Below are 27,774 nucleotides of genomic sequence, written 5' to 3' on the forward strand. Positions count from 1 at the left end.
AATCAGGACGTCACCCCATTGAAGTCTACGGGTACGCAAAAATGCGGAACGCAACAGTGTTTTTGTGAACATGCTGAACTGCCCACCAAAAAACTGATCCGCATTTATGCGGACAGCAAAAAACATACGGCCATCTGAATAAGCCCTAAAGGGGATTTGTCAGCGTACTTGTACCTATGAAACTGGCTGGTTCACGTCTTAAAGAGATCGCCTTGATGCTGGCAGACGGGCACAAATAATTTTGTACAAAAGTATTTGCCAAGAATCTCACATTTACAATGTAGCGTTAGTACTTTATATAGTGAGTATGGCATTATTATATGTATTTAGTTTATTGTTTGTGTTTGCAGAGTGATGTTGCATTTTGTTTGTCCTTTAGTTTTGTAATTTCAGCATGGCGACGAGCACCTGCACATTGGGATGTGCTGACTGACCCCCAGTTTTGTTTATGAAATTGGCTGACTTTGTGCACTTGGCAGCTGAAGGCATCTGTGTTGGTCCCATGTTCATATTTACCCACATTGCTGAGAAAAATATATTATTTGAATATATGCAAATGAGCCTCTAGGAGCAATGGGCTGTTGCTGTTACATAGAGGCTCTGCTCTCTCTCCAACTTATGCGCCCCCTGCACTTTGATTAATAGATCCAGGCATGATAATGTTTACTGGTGTTAATTGCAGTGCAGAGGGCACCAGCAGTTGCAGAGAGAGCAGAGCCTCAAGGGTAATGGTAATGCCCCCGTTGCTCCTAGAGGTTAATTTGTATATATTAAAACATCATTTGTCTCAGCAATGGGGGCACATATGAACATAGGACCAATACAGATGTCTTCAGCTGCCAAGTGTGCATGCAACAGGCCAGCCAGTTTCATAGGTACAAATCTGCTGAGATACAAATAATTTCATAGATAAATATATATTTTTATAGCACTGTTCCAGAGAAGCAGTTTCAGGTAGCCTGCAGATCTTACTACTCTTGCATCAGGATGTGTACGAAGTGGGTGTTAAAGTTAGCTGGAAAGTACTATGCAGCAGGGGGCTCCGCAAGGTTATAACATCCAGGGCTTGGGCTCGGATGTTTTAGCCAGGGCTCTGAATGTTGTGGGTGCTGACTAGACAACTGTATCGTTGTCTTCAGGCCTATGAGACAGTAGAATGGCACAGGTCACAAAGTGATTACAACATTGCTACCAAGGTGCATTTCATCATGACTTCCTGAGCTGAGAAGCCAGCAACTCATGCTGCAGGCAGGGAGAAGCCTGTGGCCAGCATCGCAGATGGTGGGGGGGGACATGGAGTCAGGTGAGTTTATTCCACCTTCTTCCTCACTTTGGTGGAAGATAGTACTGTGGCACCGTGTCGGACATAACTACAGGGGGCACTATTGGCAGCATTATAACTATTGGAAACAGTACAAAAGACATTTTAACTACTGGGGGCTTATTACCGCTGGGGGTTCTGTGGGGGCATAATTTTTAGAGACAATATGAAGGGCACTACTTACTCTTGGGGAGCATTATCACAGAATGGGGCACCATTACTAATGAGGGCATTCTGTGAGAGAATAATTACTATTGGTGGGACTATCTGTATCTTTTGTAAGTAAGGTATATGGGGGCATTGGGGAGCACAGGATAACACTGGGGGTAGCAGCAGGATAACACTGTTAGGGCACCAGGAGGAGGAGGAGGAGATTAGAAAAGTTAGGAAATTAAGACGTTTAATGTGGCAAATCCTGCAGAGACAAGATACAGCTGAAAGAAACAGTCATGGCTGTCTGGGCTGAATGGAGAAGATGAGAAAAGAGGATGTCTAAATCATGTCACTGGATGTAAGAGATATGTGGGGTTGTATTCTCCTGTCTGAGATATAACTGAATATAATGTCCATCCAAATATGCCATTAGCACTGGGTCTGGGAGGTTGGATTGAAAATTTAACAAATATGCATTGGAGCTTGGGTCCCAAAATCTTTTATGACCCTAGCAATGCCCCTGCTGGGCATACTGTGCGTAAGCCTACTGTAAGAGAAATACATTGGGAACATTTTGAGATGTTTGACAGAAGGCTCTGTCATGTATGGTACATTGGTGTGGAATATGTTTGTGCTATATATGCAAGAGAGCTAGACGATTCATTCATTACAGCCTGCCAGCCAGCACATTGAAGGCAAATTGCAGTTTATAACTATCTGATGGTTTTAATACGGGGGATTTCATTTCTTTAAGGATGCTCTGTAATCTAAGGGTAACTCATTGGTTAAAGAGTCTCTAAGGAACTATAGAAAATCCAAAAAGTGGCCTCCCCGAATCCACTTGCTCAAAAACGGTTACCAAGAGTATGAAAGGCAAGGGATGAATTAACCTTGCACTGACCTGCACATCATCGTTGTAAAAGAGTAGAGCTGTCTCTTTCTACCAAGCTACATTTAATGTTTATTCTCTCGTGCTGTGTAGAGGTCAAAGTTAACAGCAAGGAAAATGATATAAACAATGGTAAAAAGATTCTTTGCTGGTACATCACATAAAAAGGGAACTAAAGTAGATGAATGATGCAGTACACAAGCCATTTTTATAGCACACTGTGAGAGTAATTTGCTTTGGGTTTGAGATCAGACTTCATGGGGCCACTTGTGTGAAGATTTACAAGAAACAAGCCACAATGGCATGCAACAAAAGATGCAGACATATAAAAATCATCAGTTTTGACGTTCTGTGGGTAACTCACATAAACAGATCCCGATGGTGCTGCTGCCTTGTCTTCTACGTTCTTTACAGTAGTAAGCGTGCTTCGATTTCCACTGTCCGGCTTAGCAGTTTCACCCCCCTGTGCACCCACTTCTTTGGGCAGCTTGATATCTCCAACACCAAGGACATCATTTTTGTATTTCTTCACAAACTGCTCCATCTGCTTCACTTCGTTAGGAGATAGCTCATGACACTTGGAAGGATCCTGGTCATGAGCAGGCAGCTGCTTAGCCAACTGCTTCTTCCTGTATTGGGCTCCCTCTGAACCAGCTACAGGCTGCTTCTCTTTTGGGATAAGTTCCATGTACCGCCTGGCCTAAAACAACAGGGATTAGTTCAGTCATCGAGCCATATAAAAATTTTTTTTTTTTAAATAGAATTGATAATAAATGAAAAAATACATAAATTTTTTACAAGTGCACACAGTAATAGATTAATAACTACATCCAACAGCACTTTATGCTGTTTTATACTAGACTCTATAATCTACCAATATACCATTACCATTCAATTCTAGACTGTAATACACATTCCACCCAATTCAAGACACCTTTACTTACTCTGCAATGAAGCCTGGCAACAAAATGTTAATAGAGAAATTGCACACTACAGCTCTAACCCCCCAACTACCACCTACCCCAGACCAAGTAGGTCTCTGTGTGCTCATTTATGAAAGGTGTAAGTGTAGGTACTTACTAGAGTTTGGTTCTGCACTGGTGGTGCCCATTCATAGGTCACAGTGTTGATGGACACATCTTTCTTTGCCGAGATCGGGCTTGTCAAGATCATTACATTCCTTTTGTAAGTGGGAATGCCATCTGTTTTCAGCTTTGCAATCAGAGCAGTGTACTTTGTATCTTCAAACAGCTTGCCAACTTTACGATCATCTTCGTTGTTTGAAGGAACATCATGTTCTTCTTGTCCACATTTGCAATTTCGACATATTTTCCTAAATTTCAGAAAACGGTATCAATTACATAGAGGGCACATCAAGAAAAATGTATTACTAAACATGTCTATAAGGTTATATTAGCTAAACCAGGCATCCTCAAACTGCAGCCCTCCAGCTGTTGCAAAACTACAACTCCCAGCATGCCAGAACAGCCTACAGGTATCAGCCTACAGCAGGGCATTGTGGGAGTTGTAGTTTTACAACAGCTGGAGGGCCGCAGTTTGAGGATGCCTGAGCTAAACAAAGGGTAAAAGAGTGGGCTTTTAGCCTCCTTCTGGCTGGTATACATCAGTATACCTCAAAGCAAAACTGCATAGAACAGCATCATTGACTATGATACTCCATGCAATGGTATCCAGTGGAAAAAACAAAACACATTTGTTGAGATGGTGGTCCATGCCTGCCGCTGCCCCGCTCTTCTGAGTGGGCACAGGGGCCATCTTGCTTCTCTTGTCTCGGTGACCAGGACCTGCTCACCTTTCTCTACTCGCCAGCAGCGGGTTCGGCCACCAGCGTCCCATGTGGCTCCTGCAAGCCGTTGCCTGCTCTTCTCAGTCAAGACCTCCCAGCAGGTATATAGGACATGCATTCCCCAGCTCCTAAAGGTACAGCAAGTGGCCACCTTAGCTGTCTCCAGCCACTGGCTGACTACTTGTCTATATGTAAGGCACCGTCCCCAGGTGGAAGGTGCCTGAGCTTTAGGTATTCTAGTCTAAATAGGGCATGGTGGCTTCTGGGAAGTGAAGACCGAATCCCAGTATATGGGTTGAAGGGTGAAAACCAGGTGACAGACAGGACAATGCCCTTAGGAATAGCCAGAAGTTAAACTAGTTAGTTGGCACAGTGGGTCCACCCCCTCTGTCCATTACAATGTTGAGTGTGTGTATATATATATAGATATATATATATATATATATATATATATATATATATATATATATATATCTCTATCTCTTATAAAAAGTACAATAGTTTTTTTGTTGTTTTTTTAAAAACTTTTTTTATTAAATATGGCTATTACAAAACCTTGGATAGTCTGATAATGTAGTTATAATTTCTTCCATCTGTCCTGTGCTTTACTTAAAAGGGTAATTTCAAGTTCAAAAGTTATCCCCTATGCAGAGGATAGGGGATAACTAACTGATTGATGGGATCAAAGAGCTGGGACCCCCACTTATTTTGAGAACTTCGCTGTACTTGGCAATCTCCGGCAATCCCAATGAGAATGAATGGAGAGGCAGGACACATACTCGGCCTTCCACTCCATCAGAACAGGGAAACAGATCCTCTGTTCTTGGAGTCAGTGGGGGTCCTAGGCCCTCCAGTTAGTTATGCTAAATCCTATGAATAGGGGAGGGTATTAAAACTTGGCACAACCCATTTAAAAATGGTTTCCCAAACTTTGGTATTGACTGTCCATTCTTAGGAAAGGCATCCATCTCAGATAAGAGGGAGTCTGACTCCCAGCACTGCAGATTATTGGAGTTCTAGTTTATATATTAAAGGGGTTGTACGGTAATTAATATTGATCACCTAGCCTCTGGATAGGTCATCAATACCAGATCGGTAGGGGTCCACATGCTCCTCCCTAGCCCATGTGACGTCACCGTACATTGGTCACATGGCCTAGTAGCAAGCAACCCTATTGAAGTGAATGATGCTGAGCTGCAATACCAAGCACAACGGCTGTACTATATGTATAGCGCTGTCCTTTGAAAGCTGCCGGAAGGTCCGGTGAGCACAGTGGCTTCCTTAAACAGATGATAGGCTGGGGTGCTGGGACTCAGAGCCCCACCGATGTGATAATGTTGACCTATCCTGAGCACAGGTCATCCTCATCGATTCATGGATAACCCCCTTTAATGAGGAATGGTAACTCATCTTGGCGGAGGCACGCATCTGTCTTATTGCACATATCACTACCGAGCTATAAAATGTTACCAAGGTGGAATAATCTGTTTTCCGTTAAGATGCTTAGTGTCTAATAGAGACCCATCACATGCATGGCATATTTTTGCCTTCTTTGGATAGAATTTGCTATTCATCTGAACTCTAGCCATACTCCCTGAATTATGACCAACATTAAGAATGATTAAACGACAGTCTGCTTTTTAAGCTTTCAGTTATAATAGAGACATGCATTTTTAGTTTTATAGGCATTAACCCATGTATGGAACAGTTGGCGGGCTGCTTAGCATCAAGACGTATATCTCAACAGAAGGACTTGAGAAACAGTGCTGTGAGTAGTAAAGCAGATCAGTCCGTTTCAGTTAAACATGTCAAGCTGTTTTTGCTCTCATTTTATATCATTATATTAGGATAGCCACTACCATGGAAGGGGATGCATCATGCTTCCTAAAATGCTTCAATGAAGATACCAGCAGAGATTTTTAAATAGACTATGGGTGCACAACAACGCCATTCTGTGGATCCCCCAATAATCTACACACAGAAAAGCATGTTTGGGTATGGCTTTTCACATGTAGTTTCCATGCCAAACAGATGAAGAGTAGGGACAGGCAAGCACTACTGGTGCACTGTGTATGTCTCTTTAGGAAGAATGGGGGTGCACTGACCCGTCTTGCACTCCAGAAAGGAGTATATGGGTTAGAGGAGGACGGTTATGCATGTGGCACCCTCCATTGTAGTTTGTAGTAATTGTGAAATCCCAAGCAGTTATCACAACTTGCATAATCTACGGTTGAGAAAGCCACATAAATGCCTGGCCTTCCTACTCTGTAGAGCAGTGTTTCCCAATGAATGGGTCTGCACCCGTTCCACATAATTGTGGAACGGATCCGGACCCATTCTACGGATGTCTGAATGACCCTTATATATGAAAAGGGATAAGAAGGGTATTCTAGTAGTGATAGAAATTCAGTTCTCTCCTGTTCTTATACTATAAACAGTAATAAGGAGGGTGCTCTAGCGGTCAGTAGTAAAGCCCAGAGAAGGAGGTTCACTACTGAGCATTGCTACAGTGATCTTAGAACATGACAGCATTAACCCCTTGCCGACCAGTGGCGTACATGTACGGCGCTAGCCAGGACTTTAAGAACGTTGCCCACTCGCAGACACCCGCAGCTAATGTCTTCGTTCTGCATTACCAGATTTTTAACCCTTCAGACCACGGCATCTGTACACACTAAAACAAAGTATAATTCCCATAGACTCCAATGCTAATGCATTGGAGTCTATGAAAGAAGAAATCTAATAAATTGTTGTTATAGTTCCCTAAGGGAAAACTATAAAGCAATGTTAAAAACTTAAAAATAAATGTTTTTAAAAATAAAAATATATGAGATAAATATTAAAATATTTATCCCATATGGCAAACTGTGAAACAAACAAAAAAAAAGCCAAAATGGCGAAGTTTTTTTAAATTGTTTTTTCAGTATGAAAATGCAAAAAAACTATGTGGTATCACCGTAATTGTACTAACCTGGAGAATGAAAGTAACTGGTCAGTTTTACCATATAAGGAAAGCTATATTTTTTTCAAATTCACCCCATTTGGAATTTTTTTTCCCATCTCCCCACTATATCGTATGCTATATTAAATGATTGAATTAGAAAGTGCAACTTGTCCCGCAAAAAAACAAGCCCTCACATGGCTACGTGAACGAAAAAATAAAGTTATGGCCCCAGAAAAGCAGGGAGTGAAAAACGTAAACTCAAAATAAAAAATATTCCGGGGCTGAAAGGGTTAAACGTGTTTGGGAATAAGTAACCTGCTTCTGCTATGGAAACAATCATACTTACCTACTCCCCACCACTCTGGTCCTGTACACCTCCAGTTTGTCAATCTTCTGGTCCGCAGCTTATGGCATGATAATCTGCTCTGTTGCAGCCAATAACTGGCTTTAGCAGTGATGTATCTCTTGTAGACATGTCACAGCAGAATCCAGTCATTGGCTGCAGCAGATCATCATGCCTATGCTGGAGAGAAAGTAAAGAAGCCGTGGACCTGAATATAGACACAGTAGAGCCAGTCTGCAGGACCGGAGCTGCAGACAGCAAGCAAGTATCAATCTTCCTATAGTGTAGGCAGGCTGTGGGGACCTGTGAAAAGATATTTATTCCTAGACAGCCCTTTTATGCAAATACTGAATATAGCTGCTACAAGGAGCATAATAAATAATAAAAAGGGGTTGAACCCGGACATATCCCCTTCTTCCCCTACTCAGCCCCTCTGACATGAGCATCGGAGCATTTTATGCTCAGATGCTCTCCCTTGCCCTGCACTGAATCATGCAGGGCAAGGGCTTTTTTGTTTACATTTTTACACTGCTAGGTTGAGGCTTCCCCGCCTAGCAGTGTTCCCGGTTACATCACTGGCACTAATAGGCGGGCTTTAGCGCTGCCCTAGCTGTTTTACAGGCTAGGGCAGTGCTATACCCCGCCTCATCAGTGCCAGTGACGTCACCGGGCTGCTCACTGCTAGGTGGAAGCCTCAACCTAGCTTACCCATGGAGAGCCCAGTAGGTCACCGAATCTCCAGAAAAAGCCCTTGCCCTGTGAGATACAGTGCAGGGCAAAGGAGAGCATCTGAGCATGAAATGTCAGAGGGGCTGAGTGGGGGAAGAAGGGGATATGTCCAGGTTCAGCTCTGGGGGTCATTTATCAAAGACCAACCTTTTACAAGTGCGCCTCGTCATAAATTAAGCACATCCTCCAGGCGTCCATGGGCGTAGAGTGAAAGCTACTCCAGCTGATAGCTGGCCTAAATGATAGTGAATAAGCCAGGGCCAATGGAACTGCCCACATCATGCCCCCACCACTTCCCCTTTTCAGAAAGTCCCAAGGATGACGTAGGAATGCATTTAAAAGTCGCAAACCTGCAGTTTGTGACTTTATAAGGACAGTTTCTGGCATACAGGGGCATAGTAAATAACCCCCAAAGGGCCATGTAACGCACCTATACGAGCAAGACGCTTACCTCCAAAAGTGCAGTTCAAATCCCTCACATTTGTCTTTACATTTAAAGCAAGAGGCTCCAGACCCTTCTTCATGGCCCAGTGTCAACTGTTAAAAACAAAAAAATATATAGTTATTTAGTATCAGTATCAATGTACAGAAAAAAAATTGGCTTAATAGAACAAATCATGATAAGAATATTTCCAATCAACAAATTATAGATAATATAACACAACAGACAATAGGAAACATCAGGTTTGCTTGCCCGCCTGCCCTGCAAAACCATAAAGCGAGTGCCCGGCACAGTTCTCTGCATGATCAGGCAGACTGCTTTGCCAAATGTAAATTACCCTAATGAGATTATTATTATATTAGGGATTGGTGCCAGCATGCACATAGTAATGATTACTGTGTGTGTACTGGCAAGTGAGGCCAAGGCAGGAATGTATGACAGACACAGCAGTTGGACTTGGGCCCGAATTTGGCTGCTGTGTCTGCCGTCCATTACAGACTGGGCCTGTGCGTGCCCCAGCAGCAGGCATAGTGCAGTGATGTCATTGGGTCTGCTAGGCTCACTAGGCTAATGCCTGCTGCTAGGGAGAGCATGGCATGCCGAGTTCATCAAGGGAACAGGCCTAGGCCTGGTATTACTTTTCATTTTTTATCGCTTCACTACGGGGGGCACTAAGGGGGAAGGACTACTGTGTGAAGGCAGTAAGGGAGTATTCTACAGTAAAGGGGACACTAAGGGGCATACAGGGCTCGGCTCCATACCGTAAACTTGACGCCTCCTCCTGTTCAACACTAGCAAGCATTTTATTTTCACATTTTTAACATGACTGATTGGTTGGGGGACTGTATGGCGAGTGTGGGCAGTCTTGACTACTTGCGGGAAGTGGGGGCAGCATGGAAGTTGCTCTGGAAGGGGTGGACATTCAAAAATCTGCTATGGGGTCCAGGCTCATCTACTTATGCCCCTGGCCCACCGGACTCCTAAGCCTAGAATGAAGAGGGATATACAGTGATCCCTGAAGATACAATGGCTTCAGGATACAATATTTTCAACATACAATGGTCTTTTTTGACCCATCGCAGGTTAAAACTAGACTCAACATGTAATGCCTCAGACTGAGATCCAACCAATCAAGGTCACTTCTCTGGTAAAATAGCTGAATTAGTTTCTAGTTAGCAGCTATTCCTGAATGTTACATGCAAGGACTTACTTTATCTGCCTTAGGCCTCATGCACACGACCGTTGTTTGGGTCCGCGTCCGAGCCGCCGTTTTGGCGGCTCGGATGCGGACCCATTCATTTCAATGGGGCCGCAAAAGATGCGGACAGCACTCCGTATGCTGTCCGCATCCGTGGCTCCGTTCCGCGGCCCCACAAAAAAAAAATAACATGTCCTATTCTTGTCCGTGATCTGCGGACAAGAATAGGCATTTATGTTGCAACACGAGCGCCTTCCGTTTTTTTGCGGATCCGCCGTTTGCAGACTGCAAAAAACGGCACTGTTGTGTGCATGAGGCCTTAGTTATCTGCTTACTTGTCTTAAATCTTTATTTTCTTTTATCTTGGATGAAATTGTTACAATGGTTTCAACATACAACGGTCATCCTGGAACCAATTAATATTGTAACTTGAGGGACCACTGTACATGAATGAAATACAGATTATACAGAATTTACCATAAAACTATAAATCAATTTTGCTCCTCCTGCTCTGTAACACGTTGCTTACAGATTGCACTGTATTTTAAATATGACAGGGACCCTTTAAGGTAGTGGTCTGAGGACTGTAGAGATTCTTCATAAGGGGTCCTGCACACGACCAAGAATAGGACATGTTCTATTTTTTTTGCAGGACCATGGAATGGACTTACAGATGCAGACACCACATGGGTGTGCTCTCCACATCTTTTGCGGCCTCATTGAGATGAATGGATTGGCACTCTGTACCCATGTACTATGCCAGGATTAGCTAAGCGCAGCGGGCTCCTGCCTGCTCCGCTAAGCTAAGAGCTGACATGCAGTTCTCTTAGCTTAGCGGAGCAGGTATAAGCAGGAGCCCGCTCCACTCAGCTAATCCTGGCAATATGTGCTCCTGTCTGTACTCAAAGTGCTGCTGCGGCCCCATTCATAAATTTCACACTCCGTACACCGCTGAGCCAGCAGTGTAGGTAAGAAAAAGAGTAAAAAGAAATAAAATAAAATATATAATACAAAATTAATAAAGTATATTGCAAAAAGTTTTTTTATGCCATTAGGGACATCATATTAAAATTTCATTCAAAGGTTTAGTTACTCTTTAAGCATCAGCAACAATAAATATAGGCGATGTGTTTTAAGTATATTATTAATATAATAGCTTCCGGGTCATCTGATCTTACGAAAAGTTAAGTTGTCTAAAACTTGGGTCTCATTCCCTTTTTCAAACATTCACGTTTCCACCTATCTCTTAGTTGAACTTGGACTTTTTTTTTTTTTTAAACTGTATTAACTATGTAACTTGATTATATTGGCTTTTATCCTTTTAATAAAAATAAAAAATAAAAATAAATGTAGCATTCTTTCATACAAGCATGCAATGACCAAAGCACATGCAGTGGTAGAAATGCCTAAGGGGTTGGCTTGACTATTCTAATCTATTTCTGGATTACAATTCTACAGTACTTCATTGGAATAACACTGACATGTCTTTTTATCTCTTTGTGCCACACAAAGGATTTTCTTTTCCCATGAATACAGGGCAACAGAGGCAGGTCGCAGGCACAAGACTTAAAAGCTCATGCCCTGTGGTGAGCTGGTTTTTACATGCCATCTACATGACTAGGTTCCCAGCACAATGGGGCAGATTCATCAATGTATTTAAAACTGTTTTGTGTCTAAAATAAATTGAAAAATATAGCCTGGATTAAAAAGAATGGAAACTACATGTGCAAAATCTGCTGCAGTGCACAAGTACATAAAGGGATGTACTGCAGCAAGTCCGCATAGATGACTGAAAACACTATGCAAGTTCTGAATGAGTCAATTACATTTTGTAGAATGCTGGGGTTGTCCCAACTGTACTACCCTGGCATTAAGATGATGACTGGAGGTGCCCACTCATCCATTCAAATGAAAGGACAACATGCAAAACATGGTTGCATCAAGGTGGCCGTAGCACGAACGGCTCTTTCCAGTTTGTTCATACAGGACTCCAGATGGCAAACAAGGTGGACAAAAAGTGACCAAACATTTCCAAATACTAACAGAATTGCAGCTATTTCTTCTATCTAAACCTCAATGGATTTGTGAGGGATACTGAAGCAGCGAAGTGACAGTCCAGGTCGGCATGGGATGGGGAATCTCAACAGTCCAGGGAAGAATTACCACCATACATTAGTCCTACTATGCAGCGTAGGATTGCTGTAGCCCCAAATTTTGAGTTGCAAAATGGAGAAGCAGCATTAGTGGGCACACATATTGAGCCTGCTCTTCATCTATGGATGCTGTCCACTAGTCCCAGTTCTGATCTCTACATTAACCTCTTTAAGACTAGAACCAATTTTTTTTTCTTTGTTTTTCATAGGCATCTCCCAATCTCCATCCTGGGAAGATGTCATCTTATAAAAATGATGAGTACACCCAAACTACTATACCTTATACAGACAATTCCATTACTCATTAAAACATAAGGATGTACTGATGCTAGAGAAATCATTTTCATCTTTCATTTGGGCTAAGAAAAGACCTAGAATATCTAAAAAAAAAAAACTCATGAAAATACATGGGGGCATCAACTTCCCAGACATCCGTGCATATAATCTGGCAAGTTTAATGAGACACTGTATAGATTGGATAAGGAAAAAAAGATAGATTTTCAAACTTTTCACTAGAAACAGACCTACCTGACCCATGGAAACTGAACACTATTACACACCGCACTCGTAGATATTCTCCCCAGAATAAAACGCAGTTTGATATTTAAAGACGTGGGCAACATGGAAAACAGTCAGACTATTTAGGCTGTCTTTCCAAAGTTCCAAGTCCCTGGATATAAAACAACTCAGGGTTTCATTCACACATCCGTATGCGTTTTGCGGATCTGCAAAACACAGACACTGGCAATGTGCGTTCTGCATTTTGAGGACCGCACAGCGACAGCACTGTCGTAGAAAATGCTTTTTCTTGTCTGCAAATCGTGGACAAGAATAGGACATGTTCTATTTTTTTGCGGAATGGAAGTGCGGATGCAGACAGCACATTCCAGCCCCATTGAAAATTAATGGGTCTATACCTGTTCCGCAAAAAACCCTAAGTGTATCAACAACAGGGAGAACACTAAACTGGCAAGGCACTCACACCCTATCTGATTTCTGGAACTCAGAACAGGGAAGATATCATACCTTTCAGGAATTTAGATTAAAAAAAAAAAACGGAGTAAAAGACTCTTCCTTCCTGCATTATTAAAAAACAAACAGAGATTGCTCTAACGAAATCTCCCAAAATGACTTTGATCTAATAATTGGACAGAAAGATTTGAAAGTCACCCTGGCATACTTATATAAAGACATAAGACATCAATAAAACCATCTGCAATAGCCTTTCAAAACTGGAAAAAAGAGATACCGGAATTAAACACGCCATTAGAGGTGTTGGAGGGGTGGAAGAAGCAACAATAAATGAAGGGTGGAGGGAAACCCAATTCCGCATAATTCATAAAGCTAGTTATGGCTTTTATACTCGGAAAGACAAAACTGATAGAATAACTAGGTGTCCCAAATGCCAATTGGAAAATACCAGCCATTTTCATGGCCTTTTGCAATGCCCTAAAAAGGTACAGGACGCCTGGGGAAAGATGCGCAGATCAATACTGGACAAAATGAACATACAATTACCAGAAGCGCCAACGCAATATATATTCCAACATGACACACACATCCAACGTATCCCTGTGATAGAGAAAGATGTGCCATCAGCAGCGAAAAGATGCCCATTACTAAATTGGCTGAAACCAGAATGCCCTCAATTCTCTGAAGTTATATCCCAGTTAAAGAAAAATGTTTAATGCTGGAGATAGTAGAGGTGGAAAGTAAAAAAACAAAGATGACAAACACCTTTTTTTTAAAAAAATGGGAAGTTTTTATTGAAAATTTCTCAACAGATGAGGAAATACAAATGATAGTGACACCTTTCAAATTAACAACATGGTGTCTCCTAGGGAAAGACACCAATGGATTAGGCAGACTCCAGATAGATCCAAAAACCGGTAGATAGAAGAGAGAGGAGGGACAGATGAAACATATCATGCTCTGGACATAGATTGCCATATCTCTCAAAGAAAATCACATACCAGCTCAGATGAATCAAGATCGATGGAGACTGAAGCATAATGAGACAATACTGTATCATAAAAAAATTGATAACTGTGCTGAGAGAAGGGGTGGAAGGAGGGAGGGAAGTTGGGAAGGGAGAGGGAGGGAAACGGGGAAAAAAAGACAATATGGTACTGTATTTCATATAACGAATAAAGCAGACGTCATATTGTAAACACAAGATATATAATACTGGTTAAAGATGTAGCAAACACCAATTTGTGTAAACATGTAACTGCTTTAAAATGAAATAAATAAAAAACTTCAAAAGAAAAATTATTTTTTGGAGCCATAACTAGGGATGAGCGAACTCGAACTGTATAGTTCGGGTTCGTACCGAATTTTGGGGTGTCCGTGACACGGACCCGAACCCGGACATTTTCGTAAAAGTCCGGGTTCGGGGTTCGTCGCTTTCTTGGCGCTTTTGTGACGCTTTCTTGGCGCTTTTTGAAAGGCTGCAAAGCAGCCAATCAACAAGCGTCATACTACTTGCCCCAAGAGGCCATCACAGCCATGCCTACTATTGGCATGGCTGTGATTGGCCAGAGCACCATGTGACCCAGCCTCTATTTAAGCTGGAGTCACATAGCGCCGCCCGTCACTCTGCTCTGATTAGCGTAGGGAGAGGTTGCGGCTGCGACAGTAGGGCGAGATTAGGCAGATTAACTCCTCCAAAGGACTTGATTATTGATCGATCTGCAGCTGTGGATCATTGAGCTGCTGATCCTCAATTGCTCACTGTTTTTAGGCTGCCCAGACCATTTGTCAGTCACTTTTTTCTGGGGTGATCGGCGGCCATTTTGTGTCTTGTGGTGCGCCAGCACAAGCTGCGACCAAGTGCATTTAACCCTCAATAGTGTGGTTGTTTTTTGGCTAAAGCCTACATCAGGGTGAAGCTGTCACACCAAGTGCATTTAACCAGCAATAGTCTGTTCATTTTTTGGCCATATACTAAATCAGGGGCAAGCTGCGCCCGTCACCAAGTGCATTTAACCAGCAATAGTCTGTTCATTTTTTGGCCATATACTACATCAGGGGCAAGCTGCGCCCGTCACCAAGTGCATTTAACCCTCAGTAGTGTGGTTGGTCAAGCTATCACACCAAGTGCATTTAACCAGCAACAGTCTGTTCATTTTTTGGCCATATACTAAATTAGGGGCAAGCTGCGCCTGTCACCAAGTGCATTTAACCAGCAATAGTCTGTTCATTTTTTGGCCATATACTACATCAGGGGCAAGCTGCGCCCGTCACCAAGTGCATTTAACCCTCAGTAGTGTGGTTGGTCAAGCTGTGACACCAAGTGCATTTAACCAGCAATAGTCTGTTCATTTTTTGGCCATATACTACATCAGGGGCAAGCTGCGCCCGTCACCAAGTGCATTTAACCCTCAGTAGTGTGGTTGGTCAAGCTGTGACACCAAGTGCATTTAACCAGCAATAGTCTGTTCATTTTTTGGCCATATACTAAATCAGGGGCAAGCTGCGCCCGTCACCAAGTGCATTTAACCAGCAATAGTCTGTTCATTTTTTGGCCATATACTACATCAGGGGCAAGCTGCGCCCGTCACCAAGTGCATTTAACCAGCAATAGTGTGGTTATTTTTTGGCCATATCCCAGTCTAATTCTGTCACTAAATCCATACCGGTCACCCAGCGCCTAAATACTAGGCCTCAAATTTATATCCCGCTAAATCTCTCGTTACCGCTGTCCTGTTTTGGCTGGGAAAGTTATTTAGTGTCCGTCAAAGCACATTTTTTGTTCTGGGTTGAAATACAATTCCCAATTTAGCAATTTCATAATTTTGTGGTTTCTGCTATATCAGAGCTATTTGAAATCTATCCCTAAAAGGGTATATAATATTCAAGGTGCACATAGGGTCATTCAGAATAACTTCACACACACGCTACTGTGCATTTCCAAGTCTAATTCTGTCACTAAACCCATACCGGTCACCCAGCGCCTAAATACTAGGCCTCAATTTTATATCCCGCTAAATCTCTCGTGACCGCTGTCCTGTTGTGGCTGGGAAAGTTATTTAGTGTCCGTCAAAGCACATTTTTTGTTCTGGGTTGAAATACAATTCCCAATTTAGCAATTTCATAATTTAGTGGTTTCTGCTATATCAGAGCCATTTGAAATCTATCCCTAAAAGGGTATATAATATTCAAGGTGCACATAGGGTCATTCAGAATAACTTCACACACACACGCTACTGTGCATATCCCAGTCTAATTCTGTCACTAAATCCATACCATACCAAGCGCACGTTGGTAGACGCGCTACTGAGAGCATTCCCAAATGTCACAGGGGAACAAGTGGAAGCCCAAGGCCAAGGCAGAGGAGGAGCAAGAGGTCGCCAAGGCAGCTGTGTCAATGCCAGCTCCTTTGAGGGCAGGGTTAGCATGGCAGAGATGTGGAAAACTTTTGTCAACACGCCACAGCTAACTGCACCACCACCTGATACGCAACGTGTTAGCAGGAGGCAACATTTCACTAACATGGTGGAACAGTACATGTGCACACCCCTCCACGTACTGACTGATGGTTCGGCCCCATTCAACTTCTGCGTCTCTAAATTGTCCACGTGGCCAGAGCTAGCCTTTTATGCCTTGGAGGTGCTGGCCTGCCCGGCGGCCAGCGTTTTGTCTGAACGTGTATTCAGCACGGCAGGGGGCGTCATTACAGACAAACGCAGCCGCCTGTCTACAGCCAATGTGGACAAGCTGACGTTCATAAAAATGAACCAGGCATGGATCCCACAGGACCTGTCCGTCCCTTGTCCAGATTAGACATTAACTACCTCCCCTTAACCATATATTATTGGACTCCAGGGCACTTCCTCATTCAATCCTATTTTTATTTTCATTTTGCCATTATATTGCGAGGCTACCCAAAGTTGAATGAACCTCTCCTCTGTCTGGGTGCCGGGGCCTAAATATATGCCAATGGACTGTTCCAATGTTGGGTGACGTGAAGCCTGATTCTCTGCTATGACATGCAGAATGATTCTCTGCTGACATGAAGCCAGATTGTCTGTTACGGGACCTCTCTCCTCTGCCTGGGTGCTGGGCCTAAATATCTGACAATGGACTGTTGCAGTGGTGGGTGACGTGAAGCCTGATTCTCTGCTATGACATGCAGACTGATTCTCTGCTGACATGAAGACAGATTCTCTGTTACGGGACCTCTCTCCTCTGCCTGTGTGCTGGGCCTAAATATATGCCAATGGACTGTTGCAGTGGTGGCTGACGTGAAGCCTCATTCTCTGCTATGACATGCAGACTAATTCTCTGCTGACATGAAGTCAGATCCTCTGTTACGGGACCTCTCTCCTCTGCCTGGGTGCTGGGCCTAAATATATGCCAATGGACTGTTGCAGTGGTGGCTGACGTGAAGCCTCATTCTCTGCTATGACATGCAGACTAATTCTCTGCTGACATGAAGCCAGATTGTCTGTTACGGGACCTCTCTCCTCTGCCTGGGTGCTGGGCCTAAATATATGCCAATGGACTGTTGCAGTGGTGGCTGACGTGAAGCCTCATTCTCTGCTATGACATGCAGACTAATTCTCTGCTGACATGAAGCCAGATTCTCTGTTACGGGACCTCTCTCCTCTGCCTGGGTTCCGGGGCCTAAATATCTGAGAATGGACTGTTCCAGTGGTGGGTGACGGGAAGCCAGATTCTCTGCTATGGGACCTCTCTCCAATTGATTTTGGTTAATTTTTATTTATTTAATTTTTATTTTAATTCATTTCCCTATCCACATTTGTTTGCAGGGGATTTACCTACATGTTGCTGCCTTTTGCAGCCCTCTAGCCCTTTCCTGGGCTGTTTTACAGCCTTTTTAGTGCCGAAAAGTTCGGGTCCCCATTGACTTCAATGGGGTTCGGGACGAAGTTCGGATCGGGTTCGGATCCCGAACCCGAACATTTTCGGGAAGTTCGGCCGAACTTCTCGAACCCGAACATCCAGGTGTTCGCTCAACTCTAGCCATAACAATTATTTTTCTACAGAGCTGTATAAGGGCTTGTTTTCTGCATGATGTACTTTTTATGGTACCATGTTGAGATACATATGAGTTTTATTTATCATTTTTATTTTAATATTTTTTTATTGGCATTTTGGATACTCCGATCACTGAACACATAATGCACAGCGTTACTTACAGTATGTACCTACAACGCCACTGTATGCTGAGCTCTGGGAAGTTAGTCCTTAGCTTGACAAACCGTTACGTCAAGGTGTGAGATGGTTGTGTGGGAGTATCTTGCCGTCACCACTCCCCTTTTACCGAGAACCATGTGCATAATCTCTATGGGTTGCTGCATTCGCTTGAAATCAAGAGCAATACGAGAAGTTTTATTGCTTGATTTTGTATCTCTATTATGCCTCATTCACACGTCAGTGTTTGGTCAGTGATCGCCATCAGTGATTGCAAGCCAAAACCAGGTGCGGCTCTACACACAGAACAGGTGCAGATAATTTAATTCTACCTTATCTCTGTGTAGCTCCCATTTTTGGCTCACAATCACTTATGGAAATCGCAGATCAAACACTGACATGTGAATGAGGCATAATAGAGGAGGTTAAACCTTTACCAACTCAAATTAAGGCTATATGCGGGAAATTTGGCGATGCACTATAGATAGTATACCTTATTAAGTGATATTACTTTAATGAGTGGGCACAACATGTTTTGCCGCATTCCTTCTCCTATCAGTACCAGCCTGCATCGGACCTCATTCTGCATCCACTCGCAGCGGATTGGCTGCGAGTGACTAAAAGGGGGTGGGTACTATGTATATAGGAGGGAGGTTTGAGGTGCGCCGACGCTAATACCCTATACCCCTGACAAAGCCGCAAATGAGGCGAAACATGTCGGGTGGGGAAGTGTTAGTCGTGCGATTTTAGGCAGGCTAGGGACAAGCGAGCAATATAAGAGTGGCTCACCAATAGAAGCCATACTTAATGCAATGAGTGTGCATGAGTGTGAACCTTTCTAGTGTGTATGAGGGACATTGTCAACTCAGAGGTGTTGCAGTGGGAAGGTCCTTGTATGGGTGGAAGGTGCTAGTGAATTTAAATAGTGGGGAGTGTGGCCAGCAAGAGTCACCCCCACTCCACACCAGTATATGTATATTGCAATTCTAGCAGCAGCTGGGAGCATTAACTCCATCCTATAGCACACATACAGGAATATCTAGTACTATAGTAAAAAACACTGGTACCAAACACACTGGTTGTTATATTGTGGTGACAACAGCATTGGCGAGCAGCAGCCCCAAAATACTGTCACCAAACAATTCACAAAAATTGTGCCCACTCATTAAAGTAATATCACTTAATAAGGTATATTATCTATAATAGTGACAAATTTCCAGCATATAGCCTGAAGTTTTAATTTGAGTTAGTAAATGTTTGGGTTTTAAATATATTAATAAAGTGTTTTAAAAAGTATAGGTAGGACCCCTACAGGGGATTTTCCGGCATAGTTATTTGTCATTATATATCCCGAGGGTCTTAAGGGCCCATTCAGAGATAATAGAGGAGGCACCCCTCCAGGGGTCCACAGGGTGATACCAAACCTTTTCATGTCATTATTATCTATGGTACAGATGATAGGTGCTCTTTGATACTTATCACATATGGGATCCCCATACTGGTGGTTGGATGGGAAACATCTAATTACCCCTTGTCCCTGATCAGACCATATGTGATCGAGAATTATTTTTTTCTTTTCTGAAGACACATTTAAGCAGGCACACACATAAGTAACATGTATGAACACTGAACATCTTGCGCTTTTCTTGTTAGAAGATGATTTAAAAGGGAACCAGTTACCAGTTTTATGGTGTCCTAACTAAGGGCAACATAAATAAGTGACCGATTCTCTTAGCAAAATGCTGGGTCACTTTCTTTAATTGACCCAGTCAGTCTGTCAACATCTTGTATTGTAAAGCTCCAGCTCATAATGATGAGTCCTGAATATTCATGAGCTCCTGAGTCTCCCCGCCTACCGGCTGCATAATGACAGTTATTTTCCATATGAATCAGCAGCAGGTGGGCAGGGGAGCGGCTATAGCTGTTAATTAAATAAACACTGGACTCACTGACATCACGCTGGACTCAAAGCAGCTCATTAGCCTATGGCATGTGGCATCTTTGTGTGTATATTATGAGGTTACCATCTGTGACACCAGTAATTGAATACATCTAAGGGTACTTTCACACTTGCGTTGCTTGATTCCGGCAGGCAGTTCCGTTGCCTGAACTGACTGCCTGATCAGGCAAATTGTATGCAAACGGATGTCATTTTTTCTGACTGATCAGGCATTTTTCAGACTGATCAGGATCCTGATCAGTCAGAAAAATGCCTGATCAGTCAGAAAAATGCATTGCAATACCGGATCCGTTTTTCCGGTGTCATCAGGCAAAACGGATCCGTTTTTTTTTTTTTTTTCATTTTTAAAGGTCTGCGCATGCGCAGACCGGAAAAACGGATCCGGCATTCCGGTATTTTGAATGCCGGATCCGGCACTAATACATTCCTATGGAAAAAAATGCCGGATCCGGCATTCAGGCAAGTCTTCAGTTTTTTTCGCCGGAGATAAAACCGTAGCATGCTACGGTTTTCTCTTTTGCCTGATCAGTCAAAACGACTGAACTGAAGACATCCTGATGCAAACTGAATGGATTACTCTCCATTCAGAATGCATGGGGATATGCCTGATCAGTTATTTTCCGGTATAGAGCCCCTGTGACGGAACTCTATGCCGGAAAAGAAAAACGCAAGTGTGAAAGTACCCTAAGGTACTTTTTAGTAGTTAATGATTGTGTATAATTAGTTAGATTATAATCAAATATCCACATGACAGGTTCCCTTTAAGTCTCAAATTCTTAGTTTTTTTCATGTGTCCCTTTAAAGGAGCTGTCCGAGTTTATGGGTGGTTTTTCCCACTTTATAGAAGCCAAGAGACACATTTAAATATATATTTCACATTTTTAACACATTGAACACCTTGTGGTCTTAATCGGTTTAAATTTTTTTATCATTGTAGATCTTCTACAATGAGCAGATCTCTTACTTACCCAGGGTGCATTCTTTTTTCTTCAGGAGGTAAGCCATTGCCAAAAAGGTTCTAGACCCCACTTTCTTCCCATTAACTCCATATGCATGCATGACCAGGCATGAGAGGAACGGGGGACACAGCTTTAAAGGGGGTTCTCCGGGAATTAAGAAAATGAAAAAATACTTAAAAGGGATTCTGTCACCAGGATTTCACTTACTGAGCTGTTAACATGACCACATCAGTCTCCATGATTTATATTACAATCTAGGGTTGTTGCGGGTATCGAAATTTCGATACCCAATCGATACTTTTGTCCCGGTATCGATACGATACCGGGATTTCCGTTTTTTCGATACTGGGCTGCGCTTCTGCGCAGTCTAGTATCTCTGAACATGAGCGCGCTGCTATCGGCGCGCTCATGTTCTCTCTCAGCAGCACGGGGAGAAGGAAGCTGTCCTCCCTCCCCCTGTGCTGCTGCTGCCGCTGCCACCAATGAGAAGCGAGGGGCGGAGGAGGGGCGGCAATGAGAAGCGAGGGGCGGAGGAGGGGCAGCGCCGGCAATGAGAAGCGAGGGGCGGAGGAGGGGCAGCGCCGGCAATGAGAAGCGAGGGGCGGAGGAGGGGCAGCGCCGGCAATGAGAAGCGAGGGGCGGAGGAGGGGCGGCGCCGGCAATGAGAAGAGAGGGGCGGAGGAGGGGCAGCGCCGGCAATGAGAAGCGAGGGGCGGAGGAGGGGCAGCGCCGGCAATGAGAAGCGAGGGGCGGAGGAGGGGCAGCGCCGGCAATGAGAAGCGAGGGGCGGAGGAGGGGCGGCGCCGGCAATGAGAAGAGAGGGGCGGAGGAGGGGCGGGCGCACTGCGCCACCAATGATAGGATTATTTCAACACAGAGCTGCGCCCAGCGATGCCCCAGCACTCACCATTAGTCCTGGGCGCCGCTCCGTTCGCCTGCAGTGCCCCATTACTGTCTCCTCTCCTGCTCCACATGCTGCTGATTACTATCGGAGCGATGGGAGGAGACATCAGCTTCACTAGTAGGCGTTCCTTCTCCCTGCGCTGCGATTGGACAGCGCTACAGCCAGGGAGAAGGAACGCCCACTAGTGAATCTGATGTCTCCTCCCATCGCTCCGATAGTAATCAGCAGCATGTGGAGCAGGACAGGAGACAGTAATGGAGCACTGCAGGCGAACGGAGCGGCGCCCAGGACTAATGGTGAGTGCTGGGACATTGCTGGGCGCCGCTCTGTGTGGCCTGATAGTGAAAGTCTGGACTCATATACAGTAGTCAGTCTTTAACACATACAGGAGGCGGGTGCCGGCAGCAGAATCGCATTGCCGGCACCCTGCCCCTGACAGGGAGCTGCGATCAGCGGCAGTTAACTGCCGCTGATCTGCCAGTACCCGCCTCCTGTATAAAGAGGTAGTTATCATTGCCCCCCCCCCCCCTCAACCCACCCATCCCATTAAAATCATTGGTGGCACAGTGTGCCGGCCCCTCTCAACCCCCCAGTATTAAAATCATTGGTGGCAGTGGCCACAGGGACCTCTTCCCCCCCCCCCCCTCATTGGTGGTGCAGTGGCAGCTTCTGATCGGAGCCCCAGCTGTGTAAGCCTGGGGCTCCGATCGGTTACCATGGCAGCCAGGACGCTACAGAAGCCCTGGTTGCCATGGTAACATCCCTGATGCTGTGTGCACAGAGCAGCAGGGACAGTGTGGAGTCCTATTCACCCTAATAGAGATCTATCAGGCTGAATAGGAAAAGGGATGAAAGATCCCAGGTTCTAGCCCCTAAGGGGGAAAATAGTCATTAAATAAAAAGTGTAAAAAAACAAACAAAAAACACTAAAATATGAAGTATAAATCACCCCCTTTTCCCAATTTCACATATAAAATATTTAAATAATAAACATATTACATCGCCACGTCAGAAAAGTCCAAACTATTAAAATATATTAAAAAAAATCTAGGTGGTGAATGCCGGAACAGAAAAAATAAAATAAAAACTGCGCGATTCGCCATTTTTAAAAATGAGGAATGCACGTGGCTTTTTTTGTTTATTTTTTTCGCGTGGTATCGAATGGTATCGAGTATCGCAATACTTTTTCATGGTATCGAAACCGAATCAAAAAATTGGTATCGCAACAACTCTATTACAATCTACAAGTATTACTGCGCTGTGTCTTGTAATTTGTCTATAAAATATTTTATTATATGCAAATTACCTAAATAAGGAGCCCAAGGGGCTGTCCCTCTGTCTGTTGGAGCCCAGCTGCACCCCTTCTCCTTGAGCCCAGCACCACCCCACTGCTAATTTATTCACTCCTCATCGCTGACCTCATAGGCCTGGTGCGCCGTAATCTCGCGCATGCGCTGTGGATAGACCTGTCAGTGCCTGCGCGGTGTCCTGGCATTTGCCTCACAGAACACATTGCGCATGTGCTGACTGGTCTTTCCATGGTGCATGAGCGAGATTACGGCGCACCAGGCATAGGAGGTCGGCGATGAGGAGTGAATAAATTAGCAGTGGGGTGGTGCTGGGCTCAAGGAGAAGGGGTGTGGCTGGGCTCCAACAGACAGAGGGACAGCCCCTTGGGCTCCTTATTTAGGTAATTTGCATATTCATAAAAGCGATTTTATAGACAAATTACAAGACACAGGGCAGTAATACTAGTATATTGTAATATAAATCGTGAAGACTGATGTGGTCATGTTAACAGTTCAGTAAGTGGAATCCTGGTGACAGAATCCCTTTAAATATTACTTTATCAATAAATATATTCCCAAATACCTTTTATTAGTTATAATGGCTCATTTTGTCTGAAGAACAATCATTAGGAGAAATAAAAAGGCAGCCATCCTATTAGTACACACAAAAGCTGTCCTAATCACACAGCAGGACAAGGTACTTCACAGCACTGAGGTAAAGAGCTGCCTCATCCTTCTCTCTGTTCTGTTTATCAGGGATTATGATCCTGAATACAGTTTAATATGATCTTTAGCAGAATCTCTGTAGGAATGGAGTTCATAAAGAGACATGAGGATGGACGGGACAGACTGTGGTAATGTGAGGCTTTGGTAATGGATACTGAATAGAAGTGCTGCTCCTCATTAGCCACATCCCCACCTCCTCTTCATGTATCCTCATGGACTCCATTCTTACAGAGATTCAGCTAAAGTTCCTATCAGCTGTATCATAATCCCTGACAAGCAGAGAAGAGAAGGATGAGGCAGCTCTTCAGCACCATCCACCTGTCCCTCGACTCTGACCAGTTTCCCCAACTGCTGAAAAGCATCCCCACAGCATGATGCTGCCACCACCATGTTTCACTGTGGGGATGGTGTTCTTTGGGTGAAGGGATGTGTTGGGTTTGCGCCAAAAATAGCGTTTTCTTTGATGGCCGAAAAATGCAATTTTAGTCTCATCAGACCAGAGCACCTTCCTCCATACATTTTGGGAGTCTCCCACATGCCTTTTCGCAAACTCACAAAGTGCCTTATTGTTTTTAGCTGAAAGTAATGGCTTTCTTCTGGTCACTCTGCCATAAAGCCCAACTCTATGCAGCGTACAGCTTATTGTCGTCCTATGTACAGATACTACAGTCTCTGCTGTGGAACTCTGCAGGTCCTCCAGGGTTACCTTAGGCCTCTTTCACACGAGCGTGTCCGGATAAGATCCGGATGCGTTGCGGCAAACCCGCGCGAGTAGGTACCCAATTGCAGTCAGTTTTGACTGCGATTGCGTTCCGTTGTTCAGTTTTTATCACGCGGGTGCAATGCGTTCTGCACGCACGTGATAAAAAAACTGAATGTGGTACCCAGACCCGAACTTACAGAAGTTCAGGTTTGGGTTCAAGGTTGTGTAGATTGTATTATTTCCCCCTATAACATGGTTATAATGGAAAATAATAGCATTGTGAATACAGAATGCATAGTACAATAGGGCTGGAGGGGTTAAAAAAATAAATAAATTTAACTCACCTTAATTCACTTGTTCGCGCAGCCGGCATCTCTTCTGTCTTCTTCTTTGAGGAATAGGACCTTTGATGACGTCACTGCGCTCATCACATGGTCCGTCACATGATCTTTTACCATGGTAATGGATCATGTGACACACCATGTGATGATCGCAGTGACGTTATCAAAAGGTCCTTTTCCTGTACACAGCAAAGAAGAAGACAGAAGAGAAGCCGGGCTGTGTGATCAAGTGGATTAAGGCGAGTTTAATTATTTTTATTTTTTTAACTCCTCCAGCCGTATTGTACTATGCATTCTGTATTAAGAATGCTATTATTTTCCATTATAACCATGTTATAAGGGAAAATAATAATGATCGGGTTCCCATCCCGATCGTCTCCTAGAAACAGAGCGTGAAAATCGCACAGCATCCGCACTTGATTGCGATTTTCACGCAGTCCCATTCACTTCTATGGGGCCTGCGTTGCGTGAAAAACGCACAAAATAGAGCTTGCTGCAATTTTCACGCAACGCACAAGTGATGCATGAAAATCACTGCTCATGTTCACAGCCACATAGAATGGGTCAGGATTCAGTGCGGGTGCAATGCGTTCACCTCACGCATTGCGCCCGCGTGAAAAGGGCCTTAGGTCTCTGTGCTGCCTCTTTGATTAATGCCCTCCTTGCCCGATCGGTGAGTTTTGGTGGGTGGCCGTCTCTTGGCAGGTTTGCTGCTGTGCCATGTTCTTTCCATTTGGTTAGGATAGATTTGATGGTGCTCCTGGGGATCATCAAAGATTTGGATATTTTTTTATAACCTAACCCCGACTTGTACTTCTCAACAACATTGTCCCTTACTTGTTTGGAGAGTTCCTTGGTGTTCATGGCAGTGTTTGGTTAGTGATGCCTCTTGCTTAGGTGTTGCAGCCTCTGGGGCCTTTCAAAAAAGGTGTGTATGTAATGACAGATCATGTGACACTTAGATTGCACACAGGTGGACATCATTTCACTAATTATGTGACTTCTGAAGGTAATTGGTTGGACCAGAACTTTTTATGGGCTTCCTAACAAAGGAGGTGAATACACAGGCACATGCCAATTTTCTGTTTTCTATTTCTAAACAATAGTGTTATTTATATATTTTTCTCATTTCACTTCACCAACTTAGACTATTGTGTTTGGATCCATCACATAAAATTCAGATTAACAAAACATTTAACTTAAGGCTGTAATGTAACAAAAAAATAATAATAATACTTTTGCAAGGCACTGTGACCCTCCCCTACACCCACTCCAGTATAGTTACAGGCCTCACACTGGTTGTGGGAATGTACATACTAGGTTGTTAGCCATCACAACCAGAGAGCAGCTTTTATTCTTGTAGAACAGGTTAACCCTTTCCCTACATTGACCGTATATGTTGGGCTCTGCAGGCAGGTAGCTGCCATACATGACTGGTGCAGTGATGGTAGGAGTTGCGCCACCGCCAGATTCAGCTATATATTTAAAAGTTTAATAAAAGGCCATCCACATAATGTAAAATAACCAGACAACCGTCTTCCACTGCTCAGTGGTACAGTTCTGATCCTCACATGAACACTGTAGTCACTTTTGCCAGAGAACAGTCAGCAATGGCACTTTGTTAGATCTGCGGCTACTCTGCCCTGTACGCAGCGAGCTGTTCTGACACTTTTTAATCATAGCTAGCATTCATTTTTTCAGCAATCATTCCTTCAGCAGCACTTCAGGGGGAGACGATCAGATGGCATAGTTTAAAGGGACACTGACAGGCCCAATAAGCATATTTAGCTATAATATATATATATATATATATATATATATATATATATATATATATGCACAGGTCTTCTAAAGTGTATTAAAATCATAAGTATACCCCCTGTCCACTTTATAAATAAAGTAAACTGATGTTTTATAACCTGACAGAATCATCTTCTTTCTGCCCAAGGGGCGGTGTTTCAGCTACACTTGCGCCCAGCCAGCCTCGCCCCAACCACCGTTTTGAAGTGCCGCCCAGCTCATCAATATTCACTTCGCTGGGCAGCTTCTGCTATCCCCGACGTTCCGAGATCCGGCGCACGCGCCCGGCAACCTCACTGGCTGGGATCACATCGCGCCTGCGTCCCCTCCGCTTCTTAGAGGCCACTTCAGCCTCTGCGTTCTGCGCCTTCACCGGGCACTCTTCAGAGCAGCGCTTCAGAGCGGGGACAGCAGAAGCCGCCCAGCGAAGAGAATATTGATGAGCTGGGCGGCGCTTCATAACAGCGGTTGGGGCGGCTGGCTGGGCACAAGTGAAGCAGAAACGCCGCCCCTTGGGCAGAAAGAAGACGATTCTACCAGGTTATAAAACATCAGTTTACTTTATTTATAAAGTGGACAGGGAGTATACTTATATGATTTGAATACACTTTAGAAGACCTGTACTTTCATATATATACCTAAATATGCTTATTGGGCCCGTCAGTGTCCCTTTAAAGGGGTTGTCCAGGTTCAGAGCTGAACCTGGACAGCCCTCCATTTTCACCCAGGCAGCCCCCCTGACATGAGCATCGGAGCAGTTCATGCTCCGATGCTCTCCTTTGCCCTGCGCTAAATTGCACAGGGCAAAGGCATTTTTCAGAGTTCCGGTGACGTACCGGGGCTCTCCATGGGGCTGACAGGAACCCCGGTGACGTCACCGGCACTGATGGGCGGGATTTGGCTCTGCCCTAGCCAGTAAAATGGCTAGGGCAGAGCTAAAGCCCGCCCCTCAGA

At 44.1% G+C, this 27,774-nt stretch overlaps 1 protein-coding gene across 1 annotated transcript in view; it reads right to left on the reverse strand.

Moving 5' to 3' along the window:
- Positions 1–27,774, reverse strand: part of TES (testin LIM domain protein) — a 67,452-nt gene that overhangs the window by 7,189 nt on the left and 32,489 nt on the right. Inside the window, exons 2-4 of the mRNA XM_044280299.1 lie at positions 8,638–8,723; positions 3,444–3,696; positions 2,728–3,063 (exon numbers count right to left, since the gene is read on the reverse strand). Coding sequence (XP_044136234.1) covers positions 2,728–3,063; positions 3,444–3,696; positions 8,638–8,723 — 675 coding nt within the window. The remainder of the gene's footprint in view (positions 1–2,727; positions 3,064–3,443; positions 3,697–8,637; positions 8,724–27,774) is intronic.

Source organism: Bufo gargarizans, chromosome 2 (genome assembly GCF_014858855.1).
Source record: "Bufo gargarizans isolate SCDJY-AF-19 chromosome 2, ASM1485885v1, whole genome shotgun sequence".
In the NCBI taxonomy this organism is placed as follows: Eukaryota; Metazoa; Chordata; class Amphibia; order Anura; family Bufonidae; genus Bufo; species Bufo gargarizans.